This window comes from Protopterus annectens, chromosome 1.part1 (assembly GCF_019279795.1).
Source record: "Protopterus annectens isolate FY-2018-M chromosome 1.part1, PAN1.0, whole genome shotgun sequence".
NCBI lineage: Eukaryota > Metazoa > Chordata > Ceratodontiformes > Protopteridae > Protopterus > Protopterus annectens.
This window is the reverse complement of record NC_056726.1, coordinates 192,037,000-192,060,937: the sequence shown is the minus strand read 5'-3', so window position 1 is coordinate 192,060,937 and position 23,938 is coordinate 192,037,000. Positions and strand designations below refer to the sequence as shown.

Genomic DNA, 23,938 nt, shown 5'->3' with positions numbered 1-23,938 from the left:
GATGTGCTGAAGAAATGTTCTAATTAAAAAAGGCATTAGAAGTCAAACAGCTGCATCCCCATGCCCTAAAATATGTGCATGTGTAAATGTAAAAAAAAAAGACTTTTTCATTTTTTAACAACTTCATGCAGATGAAGTGCACTCTTAAAATTACAGTACAGCACAAAAAATAAAGCAGCAGACTTTATTTTTGTAAAATCAAATTACAATGCGCACAGAACACATACACATAAGGAAAGGGCTGTCTGTGCATCTTAAATCACCTGAACATTCTTACATTCCTCACCTCCTCTTTTGTCAAGAAGACTCCAGGTATTGTAGCCATACCCTTAAAGTAACTCTGAATAACTGACATACATTCCCAAGCATTCCTGGCAATACTTTAAACTAACATGGAATAAATGACATACATTCCCAGGCACTGCAGGCCATACCCTTAAATTAAGTGTGAATAAATGACATGCGTTTTGTTTGTATCACAATGCCACTTTTCACTGATATATGAGCAGGCACATACATAGCTCATGTACCCAACCCTATGATTTCAGGATCAATGCATACTACAGAAATGCTCCCCCACCAAAAAGTTAACTTGACCACATGGCATGCAATCATTCTACTGAGTTGTAAAAGAACATATATACTTATACGACAAAATAAGGTACAGACGTATAAGGAAACAAATAGTGGCCTTCAATGCAAACAGCTCAAACCCAAACATGTTACTGTTAAAATGCCCTGATGTCACATCATTGCCTGCATTTCTAGTAAAATATAGCTGTGTAAAATTGTTTCCTGGAAAGCAGCAGCATTTTAATGTTTATTTGGCAATTATTTTCACTAATATAGACATGAATCTCAGATAATGAGAATTTAGTACTAAATTTCCTATTCTGTGCCAGCTCCATGGCTCAGAGGGATGAAGCCCTGACTATAATCCAGTCAACTCAGGTTTGATTGGTGGTTCAGTTGCTGGTGGGTAGGGTGTGAGAATAACTGACTTATGTTAGTGCACCAATCCCAGGGAAAGGGACTAGGATACCTGCTGGCAGTTGAGGCACACCCTAGCAGAGGCTGGGGCATATCTTTGCAGCTACTGTCAAGCTACCACCCCAGTGCAGGCTGGCTATGTATGGGAGATGACTTAGTAAGCTAGTATCATGGGCAGAGATGCCTGTAATGCCATGCTCACCCACTCAGTTAGGGATTCCCTTACATTACATTTCCAAAAATTCCCTCACCAAGCTATGTATTTGCTGCTCACTCATCAGCTCTCACTTCTCTTCAGTAGAGTGGAGTGGCTGTCTTACGGTGACCACAGATTGAGAGGTGGTTGATTTCTTCCTGGGGAGAGTTTCAACAGGATTCTGTCACTTTCCCTGGAGAGCAGTGAGAAAAAAAGGAAAGGGAGTCTAGTGTCTTTGGGGAAGTACACCTCGACATATACCTCTCCCTGGAGAGGGACAAACCATGTGCAGGATTACACAAGGATTTGGCCAAATATGTCTTCTGATAAGAATGGTGAATGAGAGGAATGAATAGGCTCATAGTGGTACAGCTGGGACGGAAAACACAGATTCCCATTCCAAAATATAGTGGCAAATGAAACTGGATTATCAGGCTTAAGTCACACCAAATATGCATAGACCAGTTCACTTAGCCGGTAAATAAAGGACTAAGTAAATAAAGATATAAATAAAAGGTAATAACTAAAGCTGTTTAGAATAATATAAAAACGTGCATATATTTAAAAGCAACTAAAGTTTAATACAAAACAAAGAATACTACAAAGCAACATAAACAGAAAAAGAAAAAACACACAAAAAACTGCAGATAATCAGAAGTGTATTTTTGTGCCCGAGGAAATCCCCTAATCTAGATCCCCTTCAAATAGCTCCCCTCCTCGGATTAGAGAATAAAAAAAAAAGAAAATCTTTCTACTTTTAAACTTTAGGAAACTTCTTGCTATGTAGTAAAGCAGCTGCTAGAGTTTATGCCAGTCAAGGAGTACTAGAGCTCGTTACTTCTGACCTCAAATGCAATAATGGCAATTTGATGGCATTATCTGGAAGAGGATCAGGATCTGTTGATCATGTCCCCTACCACTCTGCACCCAGGAATGCTACTCCCTTTGCCACATCCTAGCTACACCACTGCAGATGATATATGCATCATACTACTAAACTCTCAAGAACAATTGTGCAAGTTATGAGCAAAGATAGAAGCTAACCACTGGGGAAAAAAGTTTTGGAACATGCAAACAGAATTCAACATGGATTCAATACATGTTAATTAAACAACATGCAATAGGTTTATATGCAAGAATATCCACGGTTAAACTAAAATACCAAAGTCTTGCAAATAATATGTTAGCATTTGCTCTAGTATCATCCTTCTGCTCAAGTATGTAGTGGGGTTTAATGATGAAAAAATCCTCCAGAGTGAACTAGGTAACTCTAAAACTTCTACCTAGAAAAGTATCTAATCAAAACACATGTTAAAATCAAGCAACCACTCAATATGGTAAGTCAAGATATTCTATGTAAATTACCTTCAAGCACAGTAACAGATGTGAAAAAGTGAGACAAACTGAAAGGAAGAAAGATGACATTGGACAAGAGCTGTAGCTAGGTTAACTAACATCCTGGCTAATGTCACAGCTGGTGCCCCAAACCAAACATATGTCCTCAAGAGTTGAGACCCAAATAAGAATACAGTTCAGAGTACTGGACAAATCACACACACACACACACACACACACACACACACACACACACACACACACACACACACACACACACACACAGATACACACACACACACACACACACACACACACACACACACACACACACACACACACACACACACACACACACACACACAAAAAGCAGTCTTTGAAATCATTTAAGCAGCCTTGCATTTGCAAGAACAGATCAGCACTTGCCTTCCATAACACAATCTGTGTCGCTAACTGAATGAACAATATTTAATCAGCCACTTGAATTGATACTGTGGCTGCTTAAATGATTATAAAAATTGTTTGCAGTGGTGCATCTGGAACCTGTTCTACAGAGGTGATCACGTTCCCTAACAGTTTGTGCCCAGGGTAGCAATCAGCTGTGCCCCATCTTAGTTATGGCTTTGCACTGGACACCTGAACTCCACAGCAAATCCGCAGTCAATGCACCATTATGAAACTGCTGCAATCCACAATGCAGATGGACAAGGAAATACGTAACAAAATTAAAATCAAACAATAAGGCACATTGGAGATGTAACTTAAATATTGCAGTACACTGTAACTATATTAAGCAATTGTACTTTACTGTTTGTATTTTGGAAAAAGATTCAGTCCTTTGGTCAAGCAATCTTGACAGATTTTTTTTTTACTTACAAGAAATGTAGTATTAATTTGTACCAAATATGGGGAAATTTACACCACCACATTTCTTCTTCTTTCGGCTTTTCCCGGTTAGGGGTCGTCACAGGAGATCACCTGTCCGCTCATGATTGGCAGTGGAGCTTCTATGGCGTCGAGTTGCCAGCCTGGCGCTCAACCTTCCACAGAACACACAGACACACAGACACACACACACACACACACACACACACACACACACACACACACACACACACACACACACACACCTAGGGCCAATTTAGAGTGTCCAATCCACCTACAGCATGTCTTTGGGATGTGGGAGGAAACCGGAGCACCCAGAGGAAACCCACGCAACCACAGGGAGGACATGCAGACTCTGCAAAGAAGGCACCCCAGCCAAGGATCGAACCAGAGAACCTCTTGCTGTGAAGCGACAATGCTAACCGCTGCACTACCGTGGTACAAACTACAATACATTTTCTCTACACACTGCAGCATTTAAAAAGCTACACAGAGGGAGCTGCTCCCTGTAGGAACAAGTCAGGGCAAACCCAGAAACAAAACCACATGGTAGAACCATAATATCAACAAGCTTTACAATAAAAAGAAAATACTTTAACCAAAAGTAAGTTTCAGAATGATACAACCCTCATCATTTAAATAAACAATTCAGGAGCTTAACAAAATCCACCAAAGCCATGTCTGAGGCAAAAACACAATGCAGCAATGCACTGGGCTGATTGTGAACAATGCTACCTACACTACGGCTGAAAATATACAGAATCTACTGGCCAATAAATTCATTTCTAACTTTACTCCCCTCTCTCTTCCCTACATATATCCTACAAGGGGTGCACTTTGGATACTCAAAATTTCAAAACATTGAACCTCTGAATAACGAAGACCAGAGGATCGAAGTTTTGAAATCTCAAACCTTTGCAATGGAGATCCCTGTACAGTGTGAAACAGGAATTTTACTGTTCTCTTCACTGTAGTATGATTTTAGAGCTGGTATATTTAAGTAGCAGGGGTGTGGGGGGTGCAGCCCCCACACAGGGGATGCATGGGGGCTTGCCCCTCTGCAAAGTCATGAAATTAGTCGTTTTTACCTTTTGGAGGTTTATTTTTTCTTGGTTTGAGATTTCAAAACTTTGATCCTCTGGTCTTCGTTATTCAGAGGTTCAATGTTTTGAAATTTTGAGTATCCAAAGTGAATCCCCTACAACTACGTGAAACTGGCTCGTCTCAAGCTATCACACAAGACTAAATCCTAGAAGTACTATCAGAAGCAAAAATACTGCATTGATGGCTCGTGATAATATCCTCAGATGCATCTTAAACAGTATGAATCAAGATTTAGCCGCCACTCTAAAAACATAGTTCAAACCTTTGCCTTCATGCCTCCATACAGATTTTGTACCAAGAGAATGAATAACAGCTACAGCCATTCCCATGCATAAGGGAAGACTTCCACAGCCCCAGATAATTACAGACCCATATGTCTGACCAGCCTCACATGCAAAGCCAAGTAAAGACTGATCATGGAACTAATCAATAAGGACATAGGGAACCTCCAAACACTGGACCCAGCTCAGTTTGGATCCATCAAGGGTAGGCCATGTCTACACAACCTGGTTGACTTTCTTGAAAAGGCCAAAGCAACAGATGAAGGCAAAATGGTACATACCACATACCAAATCTCAGCCAAAGCTTTTGACACAATCCCCACTCAGACATAATAGAAAATCTAAATAAAATGGGAATAAACCCCTACGTCACCTGTAGGATTGCCAACTTACTCACAGATAGGATGCAGGAGATCAAAATAGGAGAAGCAACTTCCACAAAGAGACCAGTCACCAGTGGAGTCCCCCAAGGTTTAGTGCCTCTCCTATTTAGCATCTACTATTCTGAAGTAAGTCAATATCAAAGGGCTCTGATTGACTAAGTCTGCAGATGACTCCAAGCCAGAAACCGTCACTGAATCCCCAAATGACTTAGATATCCTGCAGATATGTTTGCTCCACATAAATAACAAGTGCCAATAACATGGAATGAAACGAAAGGTCAAGAAATGTATTACTGTATCCTTTGAATGTTATCTACCCTGGAAAACTACCACACTGGCAATATAACCCTAAGAGTTGACCCTGTTGTTTGGTATTTGGGAACTTATGTGGACTGTGACCTAACTTTCAACCAACGCATGTCCAGTGTTGTAAGAATGTCCTTCTATACTGCACAGTTTATAAACTAAGGGACTGCATCTAGATCTAGGGACATCATTGCCCCCTTTTACTCAGCCCTCATTAGGCCAGTCATGAATATAATGCCCCTTTTGGCATGTATTTGTCCAGACACATACAACTGGAATGCCCACAGAGGTACCTTACTGAAAGGATGCAAGGTCTAAACAATATTTCCTACATGTACCGACTCAAAGTCCTGTCACTATATTCAGTATCCCACAGACTGCTAGGATGTGACCTGTGTCTGGCATACAAGGCATCATCTGAGTCAATACTGATGGACCTACTGCACATCAGCAAGTCAAATGGCATCAGAAATACTCGGTCCAGAGATCTAAACCTCTTCTATGACATCAAAAGAACAGTTTGGAGGGACAGGTATATCTCACAGAGGATACCACTGCTTTGTAGAAGACTACCCATCTATGCAGAACAAAGCTCATCCCCATCCCTATTAAAGTCCAACTTGGATTGATGGGTGAGTAAGAGAAAACTTAGCCTGTACAACCCCCTGTACTACTAATGGTCAGAAGCACCTCCTAAATGTTTGATCCCATACATGGGTCCCTTCAGCGATGCCAGACATTTTCACAGGGAAAATATATAATTATCAACCATGGGATGGGTATGACTGATCTAAAACCAAACAGGTTAGGTTAAGTCAAACACCAAAAGGGAAACTGGCTAGGTTTAAAATGGCCTGCAAAGGCCTAGCCTAGTACTTATATATGAACCTATTATTCAAGGCTGCTGTGCCTGCTTGTATCAAAAAAAGATCACCATCCTCTCCTGCAATGTTTACTGGTGATGGACAAGAAAACAACTGTAAGAAAGTGAGCACAAAACGTACCACCTTCCTTTTATGAGCTCTCCCAATCACTTAGAATAGTATATGACAAGGATATCATAACAATAAAATTAAGGTCAAATGTGAAATAATAAACTGTAAGTACTGGTCAAAAATCTATAGTTACTACAGAAGCATGAGACTGAAGCAATGTCATACACCTCTTAATGTCGTACATATTTTCTGCATGTTAACTGATGTTATAAGATTGGAAAACAGAGCAGTTAAGTAGATAGGATTACACAGTGTATGCTGTTAGTTGTTTAGATAAATACGTAGTTTGGCATTAAATGAAAGAGTGGTTGAAATAAGTTTTAATACTGGAATTTGTGTTGGCAAATATCTTGTATGTGAAGATATGAATGCATGTTAATAATACACATTTGAGTTGTACCTTCAGCCTATAAACAAATAAAAGAAAATAAAAAAGAAGGTTAGTAACTGGACAGTATGATCAGTGTTTTCAGTCTGAATAAGGCAGTCACGTTTTAAAGCAAAATGTCATGCTGTAAAATAACTAATCGGGATTTGAACCCTCTATAGCACAGAATCAAAACACTCACTGCATATTGCTAACAACTTGCAGAGATGTCTGACAAAGTCTGATTTGGTACATCCATTGTAAGAAAATAATCCAGCTGACAAGCAAATTCAATGAATACACAATCAAATGATTTAGACCTAACTGTTAAAGTGAAAGGTCTGATTAGAATACAAAAGTCATTACTACAGAGAATATCAAAAAGCAGCAAGAAACCTTTTTACGGAACAGATACTAGACATAGCTCACACACTATGAGATGGCACAATATGCATTAATAATGAAGAAAAAAAACATATTTAAAGGTAAACTAATAATAAAAAGGACAATAGGTCAGAGCTAACATAACTGTCCCTCACTTACCCAGTGTAGCCAGCTGTTATACAAACCTTTCTACTCTTCATCTGATAACTGAAATAATTAAACTTAATTTTGTTACCTGCAATGGCATTGTCATGACATAAGGATCTTTCCAAATGTACTGCTGCAGTGTTGTCACTTACCTTTTGCAAATGGCATGTGGCACTACAGTTCTATGATGCATCTTCCTCCCATCATTCAAACTATATCCCCGCCTTGTTTTTCAGTGACTCCTTCACAACATTATATATACTTTTCCCTACGCTGATGTCAATTAAAATTCCTCCTTGGTGATGTCGGCATAGAATTTAACAGACACACTACTACACATGTGCATCGGTTTGTCCATTAAAGTCTTAAGATGCAGCCCCACACTAGTCCCATGGAGATGTCGCCAAGGCATAAAATAAATTTATGTGGGCACATCCTTAGTAATAAATTTATGACAGTTTTTATTTAACAATGGACCACATAAGAGGGGAAAATGCAATGTGGTACTTAAGCCATCATATGTCATAGGGCAAGTATGAATTTCAACAATTTTTCACGTGTATGAACAAATTAAAAAAAAAAACACCAGTGAGGAAAAAAGATTTTAGGCAAACTAGGTTTGCTTGTTCTGTGAAATGATGAGATTGTTTGTCCCCATGACAAATCACAACTGTACACATTCAACAATACATACATAATGCCTGGACATAAGACAGCCTAAGCCTGTGCACTCTCAAAGTGATTAATCAGCAATAAGGTAAAGTTCCAGTGGGAAGTTAGGAGGGATCTATTACACTTACCAGAAATCAGGACTACGGTTCAAAATCAAAGGCAAAACAAAACAGACCACACGTCTTATTGTTTTCAAAGATTTAAATACGATTACATTTTCAATCAAAATCCACATCAGCCATGTAAAACAACTTGATATCCATCACTGGTTACATAGCATTGCAGGCACTGATACCTCACCTCTTTTGTTCAGAAATTAATCATTTTGCGAACAGCATCAAAACATTTCCATTTGTCTGGAATGTAGAATGGCTCAAAGATATGTGGGAAAGGTGTATCATATCCACAGACTCTAGCAATAGGAGCCTCTAAGTTCAGGAAGCATTCCTCCTGTTACAAAGATAAAGAAAATGTAGGATATTAGCATCTCTAAGGCAGAAAAGAAACAGTAACTGTCAGTATGTCTGTGAATAAACACTGAAAACACGCATTTAACTCGCAATGCTTTCCTGTTCTTTTTCACCTTTGTCTATATGTACTCCATGCAGTTTTCCTCAATTGAAACATGCCACGTAGTTATTTGATTACTTAAGTGCATCTCCCACATAACAGCACATCATCCCATCAAATGTAATTTCAGCAAACGCAAGAACAGCAAGTGTGTTCAGCAAAATTACTTTCACAGTGGAGTTTGCTTTTTATCGCCACTGTTGTGTAACCTCGGAGTTGGTATATATAAGCATGGGGGTTCCTTCCCCTCGCAAAAACATTTGTGAGTTGCTCATATAAGGTCGTTTCAGTCAGTGGTTTTCATATTTTTCCATAAGCTGAAATTACCTTCAATGACTCAACATGAATCCCTTGCACAACCCCACTGTCTGATTATGTTCTCATGAATATTCAAAGCCAGCAAACTACAGTTTAAATTTACATACTGCACACTGTCAATGTTCATTTTTGAATTCCTTATAGTAGATAAGCATCCCTGTAAGTGTGTCAAACACAACTGGAGAGCAGGTGAAATCTAAAATCTTGAGATTATTATATTGTAATCATTTTAAAACCATTTTTACTTAATGTGGTTTCAGGACATTAGCAAAAATGTATAAAACTTTCATGCACACTAATATAACCACTTTGTATAATGTACTTCTTCAATATTAAACTGTGTAAATACACCCAACTCTGTAGTGACTTTCCAAATAGAAAAATCCAGAGAAACAAAAACCTTAACAATTAAAACTGAACTTCCTGAAATGACTTTCAACAAAAAGTGAAGAGAAAGATGCAGACAAATGGCTTATGGTGCCATCTGTAAGGTCAGCCCTTCTTCATCCAGTCTTCCACTTTTCCCATTACTTCTGATTCTTTCATTCACTTACTCTCTCTTATTTTACTGGATCTCATGACCCTCTTTATGAAAACAGTTCTACAACTCAGTCTTGAAGTGGTTCCCTTCCAACTCACGCCCCTTACCTGATCCTTCTAATTTAACCCTACCCTCTCACTTAGTTACTAATGATGTGATGTATCCATTAATACCAACCTCACCACCATTCTAGTAACTCCTGCACTATCAACAATTCCAGATCTGATCTCCCTCCCCATATGGCTGCTGCTACTGAATACAATGTGCCATTTTATTTACACTGCATAAAATGGGAAGCTGGCTACATCATCTTTCAGCCTACTCTTTTAGCTATGAACTGTAGCATTTCATTCAGGGTCCTGAAACCTACCTAGCTAATTCTGGGTTCCATAATGACACTCTGACCTAATAACATTCCTCTCTCTGTGCAGGTTAATATTTCACTATTTGGTAGCACCGTAGTCTTGCTATGGGACAGGGGGAAGGATGTCAGACAATAAAAGCATGTACAGTGTGTTGGAAAAAGACACAGCACTCCAGAGCAATAAAAACAAATTCAACATGTCAGAACGTCAGTATTCAGATTTTGGCAACATTTATTTGCAAAAAGATGAATTTTAGCTTTTCAAGTGGATTCGTTTAAATTATGAGTTTGCTGGTTAGTCTGCATTACCACCATTCAAAGCCCCTACTCAGTATCCCTAATGCCATGATAGTGTGAGCCTATATTATATAATCGAAGAGGCATTATAGCGAATGTCTCTTCATCGACCCCTAAAGTGCAAACTGCCAATTACACGAATGGCCAAATCAGTGATTTTTTTCCTAGGGAAAAAATCACTGATCCAGCCAGAAACAAAACATCATTAACACAACCTCAAAGTGGGGGACTTTGCCCACCACACCCCCCTAACTAAATATACCAACTGCGAGATCACACTACAGTGGGGAAAGGGGCAAATTCACACTGATGGCCAAGCGATTTTTTCCCTAGGAAAAAAAATTGCTGATTTGGCCATTCGCGTAACTGCCGCTTTGCTCTTTAAGGGTTGATGAAGAGGCATTAGCTGTAATGCCTCTTCCATTCGATAATATAGACCCGGTAGTGTTACATACATTTTTTTCAGTGCACGTGTCTTTCTTCTGATTCAAGAGGTATTCAGGAATGACTGTTTTTAACCAGCTTTCTGAATGGAGAGGATGCACCCCTTAACTTCTTTAGACCACTCCTTCTCCCCTTTGGCCTATCACTACTAGCAGTTCTAGCACTTTGATAAACCCCCCACCCAAACAGCTAAGGCCACTCAGCTCAACTTGTGTTTTAAAAAAATAAACAGCCATTTAACTGCATACTGCAGTTTGGCAAAGGGACTGGATTAGTGGGGTAATCCTACATTTGAGGAAACAATAATTTTGACCCTATAAGGTAGCACTTTCAAACTTCTCTTAGAATTACTAACATAACGTTTCTTCTTGTCGATCTTTTTTAACTCTTGAATAAGACAAGATGCTACACTGAGGTGTGACTTCTGAATACATGTCTTTCCTCATTTTGAGCATCAAGAATTATTTATTTTCTATATGCATGCCATGTATTATATAACTGCTCTTTAATTTACTTTATAGTATATGTATATGCTGTGGTTACATGCTAATGCAAAACTTTGTAAGATGCTTTAATCTGATTACTGGAATTGCATGTTGTGTGTCTGTGCTTTGTATTTGCCCTTTGGCCCAGGTTGTGGCTGAAGAGAGTCCTTGGACCGGTCCACTTACCTAGTTAACAAATGTTAAATAAATACATATGGGGAAGAAAAAAACAAAGAATGACACACTGATGTCTTTCTCCTCTGCAAACGGCATTAGCTTTTCTTTTGGCAATGGAACTCCTACCGTTCACTAGGACAACCTGTTATGCATGACACTTCTCTCTACTGCTACTTCATAGGAGGACCCATTCTTGTCTTTCCAGGTGATGTACTGATTTTCAGTTTTGATTTCCAAATAAGAAATATCCACATCACTAAATGATGCTTCTGTGTTGAGGAGCCGGCAATAATGTTAGCATCTAATGTGGTAAGAGAGCTCACATTAAATACAGGACTAAAACTGTCTCTTGGCTCCTTAAGCAAACAAATTATAATTTCCATACTTAAAATGAGATTCAATTTATATTCTCTCACAGACTTACTATTATCAAAACATTAATACACATCTATTGCAGATCGTCTACAAACATTGCAAATAAAATGAGGTGTATCCAGCAAATGAGCCCTTGATTCCAATATGCTCTTGAATAAACTGCATTAAAATAAGCTAGCATTTCATTGTGGACCCATGTACAACTATTTACTCCCCCCCAAAAAATAAATCACTGAAGTAGTTGTCATGAGATTACTTATTTTTCTTTAATGAAAACATTCAAACAGCGGCCTTAAGTCAACTGGCGCCCTAGGCAAAAGAGCTCCACAGCGCCCCTCACCACACTAACTGGTGCCACCATCCTGGTCTACCTATACCAAATTAATACTGGAAAAGTACCCCTACCAGAACGGCGCCCTAGGTGGCCGCCTACTTTGCCTATGCCTAAGGCCGGCTATGTGCTATAAACAAAACTATGTTCCTTTTAATACACAAAGATGTACAAGAATTCTGTTTGAATAGTGCACCAAAGAAAATGGTTACTTACGAGTTATTATCATTGTGTAGTTAATAAATAACACGACTCCACAGCCACCAGGAACAAAAAACCAAGAGCTGATGTAGAATACGAAAATCCTTTATTCAAGTAGGTCCAAGAGAAAATAAACACAAGCGCTTTCGCTCAGGATAATCCTGAGCTTTTTCAAGTGAGTACAAAAGCATTTGCTAAAGCCAAACCTTTTTATATAACCATGGATAACACATTAATTGAAAACAAGTGTTGTCAATCAATTGTTGGATTCTTATTCCTGGAAAGAGGATATCCCCTAGAAATGTTTATGGGTTTAGTTGATGAGATCAAAGTATTGAGGAAAACTTTATACACACCTATTTTGGGAAAAGGACCAGAGCTGGCAATTCCATCAATTTCCAGAGTATCCAACCACCCCACAAACAGCTTTATATACACCTATTCATCTAGTTCCAAAGAAATGGAGGAAACCGTCAGAAACTACTGGCCGGTCCTAGCCCTTTATGAAGATTTCAAGGACCTTTTACCCCCCAGACCTACTTTCGTTAGAAAAAGAGGTATTAACTTCAAAGAAATTTTTGAAAGGAAACCAGATAACAAAAAGAAGGTGAAACAATCTAAGATGGGCACTTACAAATGTGGCTCTTGTAGCCAATGCCATGCTTTAATGAACGTCGAATCAGTGTACATTCCATCCAGGAGGTTTAGGACGAAACCAACTGGTTCCTACTCTTGTGGAACCAAAGGGGTGGTATACCTGGGTATTTGTACCATGTGTTCGAGTTTCTACGTGGGGAAGACAGAAAGAGAATTCAGGAGACGGATCTACGAACACTTATATGACATGGCTAAACGGAAAGAAACTAATGCTTTTTTTAAGCATTCCCTTCTTTGCCCAGGTTCTATCATCAAATTCTTTGTTTTAGAACAAGTGGAACCGGATCTCAGGGGTGGTGACTGGGAATCCACCCTCGAGTACCGTGAGCTAGTATGGCAACTAAGGTTAGACGCAGGGAGACCACCTGGATTGAACGGGACTATTAGCATTAAACCCGTATTAAAGCTTAGAAGGGCACGATTATAGTTATTCCATCATAACTAATTAGTTTTGTTGTCCCATGTTTACAAACACTATGCCCTTGTTTTACTACCACCTGGCACTTGCACATCTTATCAGAATACACGACTCAGGGACCCAAGATTCGCTAGTTTCCTTTTTTCTAGCTCCCACGCTCTTTTTCTTTGGTTTGATAACCTGACACTTGGTCCTAGGGTGCCTTTTTTGATGTGAATTATGAAAAAGAAACAAGACTCCTATTACAAACTAACATTAAACAAAATACTCCCTAACACTTCTAACAGAATTCTATCTCCAGGTTCATCAGAACTTATTGATTTCCAATGTTTCCAATAGCAGTATTTTAACTATTTTAATTTTGATTCTATTATATTTTAAACAGCGTTTTTAATGTTTTGTAATTATATATGCATAACCCAGCTGTTAAATATATATATATTTTTTAACAACACAAGTTTTTATCTCATGTTCAAATTAATGCAAAGCCCCTTTAAGGAATCCAACAATTGATTGACAACACTTGTTTTCAATTAATGTGTTATCCATGGTTATATAAAAAGGTTTGGCTTTAGCAAATGCTTTTGTACTCACTTGAAAAAGCTCAGGATTATCCTGAGCGAAAGCGCTTGTGTTTATTTTCTCTTGGACCTACTTGAATAAAGGATTTTCGTATTCTACATCAGCTCTTGGTTTTTTGTTCCTGGTGGCTGTGGAGTCGTGTTACTTGGATTTCTGGCATTTTTTTGGATCTTAGTTAATAAATAACTCAATGCCACATCTATTGAAAGGAACTCCTTGTGGCACAGGCTAAAATGGCAACATTTCAGAAGTCATAGTAAAAGAGGTGTGGGGCCACACATTAATTGAAAGAAACTGGTGAAGGCATTTCCAAACTCTTACACTGAGGACTTCCGTTAGTAAAAAAAAAAACAAAAAAAATACTCAAAGACACCCAACAATGGAGAAAAATGTCAAATGAATAATTCCAGGCTAGAATAAAAGAAAACACAGGCCTAATAAAAAAGAAGATAGGGTTGCAGGTGCTAGTACAGAGATATATAATGCCAAACAAGCTTTCAAACAGGTGATAAGTGTTTAATTTAGTTTGTTTCTCCGTGGTCAAGTGTTAGGTGAATGAGGTTTCAAACCACCAGCTGATCGACTTCAATTCCCTATGTCTAAGCAGTGATCAGTGTTAGTCATAGAAAATGGCTATTTCTACACGCATGTTGGCAGGAATTCAGTTTGCGTGGAGTTTTTTCTTTCTCCATGGAGAATATAAAGGCAGCACATATAAACAGAGGCCATACCTCTCAGCACACAAATTTTGGACAAAGCCAAACATAATCTCAGGAACAAAGAGCAAAATCAGGGACAGGTTTTAAATATCATTCTTATAAACTTAAAAAAAGATGCCAGAACAACAGGTTTTGTATTAGCATGCATTTTCATAGGTTCATATGTGTATACAGGAATAATGACCACAAGGTCCTTTATAAGCCTAGCCATACATCTCAAATATATTCAACATGTTTTGGTTATTTTATTGGGTATATGTAAACTAGGGCATGAGTTTTCAAACATTTATAAGCCGCCTCTGTCCATATGAGACATAGATGCCACACCAGGGGGTGAATTTCTGATTGCCATCCACTGGTCCAGATTAGGCTTGAACAGGGTCTAGGAAGAACTCTTCATATGGATGGGAACACTGTTGGAGGGAAGGGGTATTCTTTGTAACGCACACCTGTCTGATGGATATGAAGTCTGAAACTGAAATGTCAGCTATTTATTGGCTAAAATCCTAAAAGATTTGCCAGAAAACCACACATTTAAAGAGACAAATTACAAATATAGGGTAAAAATTTGGACATTCTATGAAATTCTGGACAGTTGAGAAGTACGGTAGAGGGGTATGAGGATGGTGATCTTTGCGCAAAAACATGCATCCTATGGGTTTTTCTGAGACTGAGTTTGACTGATGTGCTGCATCTAGTTCAAGTTTCGGGGAATTTAACCATGATGGAAAGGGGAACCATTTCAGTCTAATGCACGTGTTGTCACAGATGTCAGGTTGAACTGCTAGTTGTCCATTAATAATTGGAGTTGCAGAGTAAGAAGTGTGCTACTACATTTCATAAGAAATAAGTCAGTGCAGTAGTGTCTTAGGCAGGAGATTACAGAGAAGGTAACAAAGAAGAAATATTTGATTTGGCTGGCTGGAGGTTGGCATAATGGTTAAAATGTTTACTTCACAGACACAAGGTACAGGGTTTGATTCTTGCCTTTAAAGGAAAATTATTTAGACTTAAAATGACAGACAAGGGCAGTTAGCCTTGTACTTACCTATGACAAACTTTTATTAAACTCTGATTTCTTGTTTATACTCAGATCACTCATACCATGAGCACACCTCAACAAGAACAATTTTACATGTTATTTTAGCAATAAATCATGTTTGCAGGCAATGCAGAGTCTACCACTGCTGATAGAATTTACTCACAACACCAAAATCCAAGTGATCAGACAAAGCAACACTGGATAAGCATGCATCACCCACAATCACAACATGGTTTCATTATTACATAAAGGCACTAATTAAAAATAGAATTGCATAACATTTTTCATATAAAGCCATTGTGATTTGACATTCCATTTTTCTTCAGTCTGCTTTTGCTCTTCAAAGGTTCCAGGGATGGTCTGATGTCATACTGTGCACACATATTACTACTGTACTTTTTTTGGGGGGGGTGCATATATGACACCCTGTATGTGCTTGACAGCTAGCCCTTCAAACAAATGGCACTATCACAAAGGCAAGTTCACTCCAATTAAAGTTAATGCTATTTCAGAACATTCATGATGTGTCAAACTGTATTGTTAATAGAGTATATGACTTGTTCCAGGGTTACTGCAGGGAATAGAAAACATTAGAGTATCACATATTTTAAGTGCACATTCACTAATATAAATCTTTACTTCCCTATAAGATAAAAAAGGATGTCTATGCCTGGTCCCCCTTTGCAAAGGTGTCACAGTGGTCATAGTTACATCTACAGCCATTATCTGCAAAGTGATCATTTGTATTTGGACATAATGGCGTAGAGGTGCATGGGTGATCCTCCTGTACAAGAGTGACTACAATAGCAGTATGTGCTCGACTCTGTGATGCAGTGTTCTTCCTACAGAAATACTAGCATGTTGTGGGGTGTGACATCTTGCCATTAAACTTGGGGACTACATGCCACTATACTCAGGCTGTCTTACAAATGCAATTATGTTATCAACTTCACAATAATCCCAACAGCCAGTCTGATGTTGATATCCTCAATATTAATTGGTAAACAGGAACCATTTGTTTCCACTCCTGTAAAAAAACATAAAAGAAATAAAATACTAATCAAGAAAAAGCACACACTACTGTGGGCTTATTAAGGAGTTGGGGAGGTGGCAAACTTACCATGCACACTTCCTTTCACTGTCATTCTCTGTAGAAGCAGGGGGGTTCATCTAGTAATAGCAGTTGCCATGGGGATAATGTAATCATTCCATGTCGGCATTCAATTTTCTATATAAGCAGTTGGCAATAATTTAAACCAACCTTCCTGAGCAGATGAGTGTTGCTGTTGCATATGTTGGTAACAGCCAGTGCCCACACCACCTCTGATTATTCCAGTGTCATCAGTGTCTGTGTCAAAGTCATTCCCACAAATGGAGTGGAGGTATTCCTCATCTGTTGTTAGTGAGAGAATTACTGGAACTCCCCCAGTACTGGTACTGGCAACTGCATTCTGTCTTGCTTCTAGCAAATCCTACCATATCATTTGTTCTCTTTTTGCACTGTCTTAGTGTGTAGTTCTGCCACCCACAGTGTTAATACCCAGGACAACTTGATTCCAAGCAACTGTCCTCATAGCTTGTCTGGGCACCTGTTTACCAAATAGATGCTTCCCATATGTCATAAGGGCTGCCATAAGAATGCAATTTTCCTCAGGGTTGAAGTTGTTCTTCCTCTGCCTTGATCCCTTATTTTGTATCATTACTGCACATGGAGAAAAGGTCACAGTCTTAAACAAAAGACTTGTAACCACAAGTCAAGCAACACAGCAATGCCCATGTGTGCTTTCCATTCTCATATAAGAAAGGTAACAGATCTCATAATTACATACACATGCAAAATCTCACTCTAACAAAGTAAAGCTGTGCTATACTAATCTCTGCTTTACTACTGTGAATGGTGCTGCAATCACTTTAACACATTTTCCCCTAGCTACTTCCATTTAATGTACTCATAACACTGTGATTTTTTAATCATCAGTGATACTCAGAAATCTTCATGTAAGGACACATGTGCGTTCAGCCAACAACACATCCATACTGCTTCAGTATTTCACAATTCATTTACATATGTGCATGCACAATCACTAATCATTTTCCACTGTTGCTGTAATGATTTCTCAGTTACATATTACAGCTTTACCCTATTCTTTATAGCTATAATAATATGCCCATGATAGTAGTAAAATAAATATTTCTTCAATGTAACTCACTAATTTTATATAATTTTTAAATATTTCATATTTTTTAATATTTTTATTCTTTCCTTACTTTGTCGCCCATGGTTTCCCAAAACATTTGTTGCGTAACTTGAGAAATCACAAATTAATATGCCAGTATTCAATATTTTATGTAAATTGAGGTCCACTTACACATTTTATATGCAAATTAGGTCATATTACATTTATCTCTGAGTTGCAGTAATATGCGAAGGTATACAGCCACTTACGCACTTAACTCACTCTCGACTGCTCATAAATGTGGCCTCATACTTACCTGAGTGAGCTGCAGAAAGAGGCTGAGTCCACAGCATGCCACAGAAACATGCAGATATGCTCAAATCTGAATATATTCAGAAAAAAACAAAATGGAGTCATATGTATTACAGTTTGTGAAACCATAAAGTGTAATTTTTGACCATCTAACATTATCTGGCACACTTTGTCACCCTAACCTCTTAATAGTTAATAAACGTTGGTCAACACACACACAGGAATATGTACTTAAACCCCCCCACCCCCAAAAAAGATATTACTGCTGCTACAATGAAGGAATAAATGACATTCAGGCGTAATACTTCCAAAAAGATAGCTAAGGCAAGGTGCAGCAGTGGTAGAAATTGTAAGCAATAAAAATAAAAATGATGATTATACACTTGTCCATGCAACATATAAATGAAATGAGAATGTTTAAATGAAATGAGAATGTATTCCTTTTAAAGAAGTATGCAAGTGATGATGCATTTATGGTTAAACCAAACTTGCCGATAATAACATTCCTTGGTCTACTGCCCCTGCTGGTTAACTGGGTTAAGTTAAGGTGGTGTCACATCCCAGAGGGAGTGGTTCTTAACCTGTGAACCAAAATCCTGCTCATACTTTCTTCATTCTGGTGCTGCCTCTTCTAAGCATGGTAGCACCTGTTAATGCATGCTCCAAGCTGATCTGATAAGGAGACCAAAACCATAGTCTACCTTCTCAGGAAATCTTATCTGGTAAAGACCAAGGTGTGCACTAAAGTTTCAGACTGAAAATCGATAGCTGGGAGGGTAAACACCTAGAAACTCCCAAAGTGATTACCCACTCCGCCAGCAGTGCCGTCACAGGTATGATGGCCTACAGAAGCACAGACCACACCAGCTGGATGAATGGGTTGACCAGATAGAGGCAAAAAAGCCAGAGTTCTATAGCAAGTATAAAATTAATTTATTGAGGGTCACATTTAACTTGTTAGAAGAAATATGTGTACCTGTAGAAATGTATCTAACATGTTACTGCAATAATGTAAAAGAAAGCATAAACATATCTGTACACAGAACTGAATCTGAATACAAACATAGGGAATGTTTAAGTGATAACATAATTATCAGTATAAATACACGTATGTATGGATAAAAATAATCTGTATACATATATATATATATATATATATATATATATATATATATATATACATACACACACAGATGTACACACACACATATATATATATATATATATATATATACATACACACAGAGATGTACACACACTTATATATATATATATATATATATATATATATAGACACACACACACACACACACACACACACCTATATCTGAAAATCACTGATATACTGTAGATCTGCATTGCTGTGAATATCACTCATCACTGACTGCATTTAATTTTGATTTGAAGCTCTTTATTTAAGGTTTGATCACTTCTATTTTGTATCTTATTCTAGTATTACATTTGTTTTATGTTTTCTGTCCCGTTGGAGTTTTAAGAGTTCTTGGCTAGGGTCAGTTAAAAACGTTAACAAAGAATTCCTTTGCAGACTGTGAATAGCTCCTTCCAGTCCCATCTCATCTGCTCATTCTACTGAGCAGAGAGAAATTAACTGCATTTGGGAAGGTTCACCCCCTTATTTTCTCAACCATGAATTATCTTGCTTCATTCCTTCTCACTTAACCTAACAAAAAATTGCACTCTATTCATCTGCTTTTACCATATTTGTTTTTTCCTACTTTACTTTGCTTTTGCTGCCTGTTCTTAAAAGTACCCAATTGCATTTATTCTACTGCATTTATTACTGCTTGTTAGTTCCCTGATTAAACCGTAACTGTAATTCTAAGCCTTTTGGTTTAAGCGGCCACGGTGGTGCAGCGGTTAGCGTTGCTGCCTCACAGCAAGAGGTTCTCCGGTTCGATTCTCGGCTGAGGTGCCTTCTGTGTGGAGTCTGCATGTCCTCCCTGTGGTCGCGTGGGTTTCCTCCGGGTGCTCCGGTTTCCTCCCACATCCCAAAGACATGCTGTAGGTGGATTGGACACTCTAAATTGGCCCTAGGTGTGAGTGCGTGTGTGTGTGCGTGTGTGTGTGTGTGTGTGTGTGTGTGTGTGTGTGTGTGTGTGTGTGTGTGTGTGTGTGTGTGTGTGTGTGTGTGTGTGCCTTCTGTGGGAGGTTGGGTGCCGGGCTGGTAACTCGACACCGTAAAACTCCACTGCCAATCATGAGCGGACAGTTCAGGCCAGTTGTTTTACATTAAGAAGGTTTGTGGTCTACACTCTTGTGGTAGAAAAAGGGTAGATTCTGCCCTTCTGAGCTGGGAATTGCTGGCTGAAGAGTTATTGCACCTGCTTATTTGAACTGTTTATTTCTAAAATTTTTGTGTCTTGTTTGCTGTAGCATAGACTAGATTCAGACCTGCTGAATCTAGCTCTAATTGTATAACTTGAGCACTAATCCAGGACATCTTTTTTGGAGAGGGCTCCCCTGTACCCTAGTGGCAGGAGTGTGCAATTAGAACTTGTCTGACTGAAGACTGCTGGAACAGGGCTCAGTTTTGAGCTTTTTTATTGGTTAATTTGTTTAAATCAGTTTTCTCTTGTTTGCTACTGCTATATTTACGGGGTCTATATTATATGAGCAAATATTAACAATGTTGAACGCTCTAAAGAGAGAAAATGCCAGACCTCAAACTCTTTATTGCCCCCCCCCCCCCCACTAAATATATATATATATATATATATTCCAACTCCGGGATTGCATTACAGTGAGGAAAGGGCAAATATTCTGATCTTTACTGTACTGCGATCCCACAAGAAACACTTGGAGGTCAGGCATTTTCGCTCTTTACAGCATTAGATATTGTTAACATTCGCTCATATAATATAGACCCTATTTAAGTGTGTTAATATAGACCCTATTTAAGTATGTATCTGTTCTCCTGTGTTAACTCAACCTAAACAGAGTTTAAATATCTTCAGCATAGTCTGGTTAAGGGTCTTGCTGTATCCAGATCTGTTTGTGTGATTCCTGTGTTTCCTGCTATGCCATCTTGTGTTGGCCGGGTCCTGCCTGCACTTAGTGGGAGTAAGTAAACTGGTTGGAACTGGTCTGGCACTGGGTGTTGAGCTAAGAGCTCAAGGATAAGGGTTGATTGTTCATTTCCAGTGTTTCCATTTTACTATCATTTTTGTGGTATTTAAACCGAGCATTTGCATGGGTTTGTGCTTTTTTGCTCATCACACACTGCAGTTGCACTGTTTTAACCCTTTGAAAGTTGCATTTTTTCCCTTACCAGCAATCCTGTGTAAGTGAGGCCCTTGCCTGCAGCTATTGTATTGATTTTATCCAGCTGTACTCACATCTACAGGTACTCTCCTCAGATAGTACCCACTCCACTATCCCTGACCTCTCTTTCACAGATTCTGATAACCATGGACGGACAATTTCTTATGGTTTCTCCTGCTAGTCTGGTTGATATGGGCATCCTGAGACAGTGTAGCAACTGTCTTATGTACAAAGACAACCCTCTACTGCTACCACCTAGGAATACATGTGAGAGATGCAATTAAATTAAGAACCTATAACCTTTGCTGTCTCAGTCACAAGCTAGTACATCTGGCACTGAGAAGGCTGTCTGCACAAACACTACGAACACCACACCTCTAACACCACCATCTTTACAACACACTCCTACATATGCGGGGGTTCTCAACAAAAACATACCTAAAAAAAGAGACCTCCAAAGCAAAAACATGCATGCACATCACAAACCACAGCACCAAACGTCACACACAGTACACACATCTGTGTCTCACAGCCTCTACGGCCCAGCTACAAACCCAACATACTAGTCATAGCAGACTCTATCGTGAGATACACAGATGTGCCTCTCACTAGGGTAGACAAGGAGAAAGTCACTGTAAGATGCTTGTCAGGTGCTAGAATGTGCCAAATTATGCACACACTCAAGTCTCTTAACAACAGGTACTGCTATGATTTTGTCATAGATGCTAATCCAATGACGAATCCAAACTTAAAAACCAAACGTTGACCCAAAACACCAAGTCTCCAACATGTAGAAAAACATAAAAACACAAATTTATTGTGTTATAGATACAAGAAATAAAAGCAAATAATGGTAATACAAGCAAATAACAGTTAAGCGCTTTTCGTCTCAATATAGCAGACTTCTTCAGACCTTAGGAAAAAACACAAATACTCCACTTAAATACATACCACATGGTAGTTTCAAAAATCATTTACCAATGGTATTAAGCTAGTCATTAAGTGGTGAACATGACGTCAGCAAAAAAATCATGTAGTAAAATAGAAAAACAGTGAAAAGTAATGAAAAGTGTAAATATTTAAATAATTAATAATTATAATGAGTAGATGCACATATAGTGTATAAAAACACACTGTCTAGTTGTAGTCTAATAGTCAGTAAATTACTCTTACCACATATTGGAAATACTAAAATAAAAATAAGTGTACATAAATGAATTGTGTATCACTTATTGTAAATAGCATAGGTACTCCTAGCAAGGTATTTGACGACACACATACAACTCAAATAATTGTAAAGACATTTGTTTGAGAACTACAGTTTCAGAATTAAACAGTTATAATCAGATAAAACATATAATCTACATGCTTTCACTGTGCAACAAATGAAGCAATAAACCAAGCCATAAGGCTTAACTAAGAACTTTAGTTTCAGAATTAAATAGTTATAATCAGATAAAACATATAATCTACATACTTTCACTGTCATAGATGCTGTTGGTGTGAATGACTTGAGACGTACCTCTCTGGACTATATGAAGACAGACATGATTGAGCTCGCTGAATATGTGTGCCAGACAGGTATGTCCCTAGCCTTAAGCAGGATCCTACCATCACTCAGAATGATGCTTCAATACAAACAGAAAATTATTGACTTTAACAACTAGCTTAGTTTCTGGTGTCATTCTAAGGGGATCCAATACCTGACAATGCTTTTCCAGAGATGGCCTCCATCTGTCTCCTCTGGGCTTCAGACTTCTGGCAAAGGCTCTTGCCACCCCCATAGTGCCTTTTTTAGGCAAAGTCATGAGCACAAAATTACCAACATGAAAAATTCTTCTAAATGAAATTTAAAGGTCATGTTGCTAAACACTAGGAGTCTTAGCAAGAAATTGCACTCATTGCAAGCATTCCTTGCCCTGGAGGATGCTGACATTTGTGCAGTTACTGAAACCTGGTTCATAGCTGTGGAGAGCACCCCAGCCTTACCAGGTTACTCATCCTACCATATTTTCAGACCCCAAACTGAGGTCTACAAAGCCAAAGGAGGTGGAGTTTCAATATTTATCAAAGACATGTACACCTACAGGCTGGTCAAATGGTATGATGTACAGGAGACACTCCAAGTGCAGTTAACCATTGACAAAACATCTATTCAAATCATAGCTAGCTAAAGACCCCCAACCATGACTCAGAACACCCACACCACCTATCTGGACTTACTTGAATACATCAGGATTCGGTGACTTTAATTACCTAACCATAGAGTGGAAGACCTCTTCCAGCCCAAACATGAATGCCCAGAGATTCCTTGACTTCATCAATGCCAGTGCATTAGATCAGCTGGTTGACACCCCTACGAGAGGTGAAAATATCCTGGACCTGGCCCTAACCAACACGAGTAGCCACTGTAGTACCACTACAGTGTCATCCTCCTTGGTAAGATCCGACCATACAGCAATCATTTTTGAAGTCACCATCTCCACTGCCCCCATCAAGGTCAAACAAAAAAACTTTTCCAAAGCTGACTACAATCTCCTCCTCAGAGCAGGTATAAGCAGCTTCACAGCCACCGTCCCTTCAGTTGGAACTAGCACTAAT

General features: G+C 38.7%; 1 protein-coding gene across 1 annotated transcript in view; it reads right to left on the bottom strand.

The window, feature by feature from the left end:
* Nucleotides 1-23,938, bottom strand: part of BCKDHB (branched chain keto acid dehydrogenase E1 subunit beta) — a 2,914,018-nt gene that overhangs the window by 103,143 nt on the left and 2,786,937 nt on the right. The window contains exon 10 of the mRNA XM_044074065.1: nucleotides 8,346-8,495. Within this exon, the coding sequence (XP_043930000.1) occupies nucleotides 8,355-8,495 (141 nt within the window). The 3' untranslated portion in view covers nucleotides 8,346-8,354. The remainder of the gene's footprint in view (nucleotides 1-8,345; nucleotides 8,496-23,938) is intronic.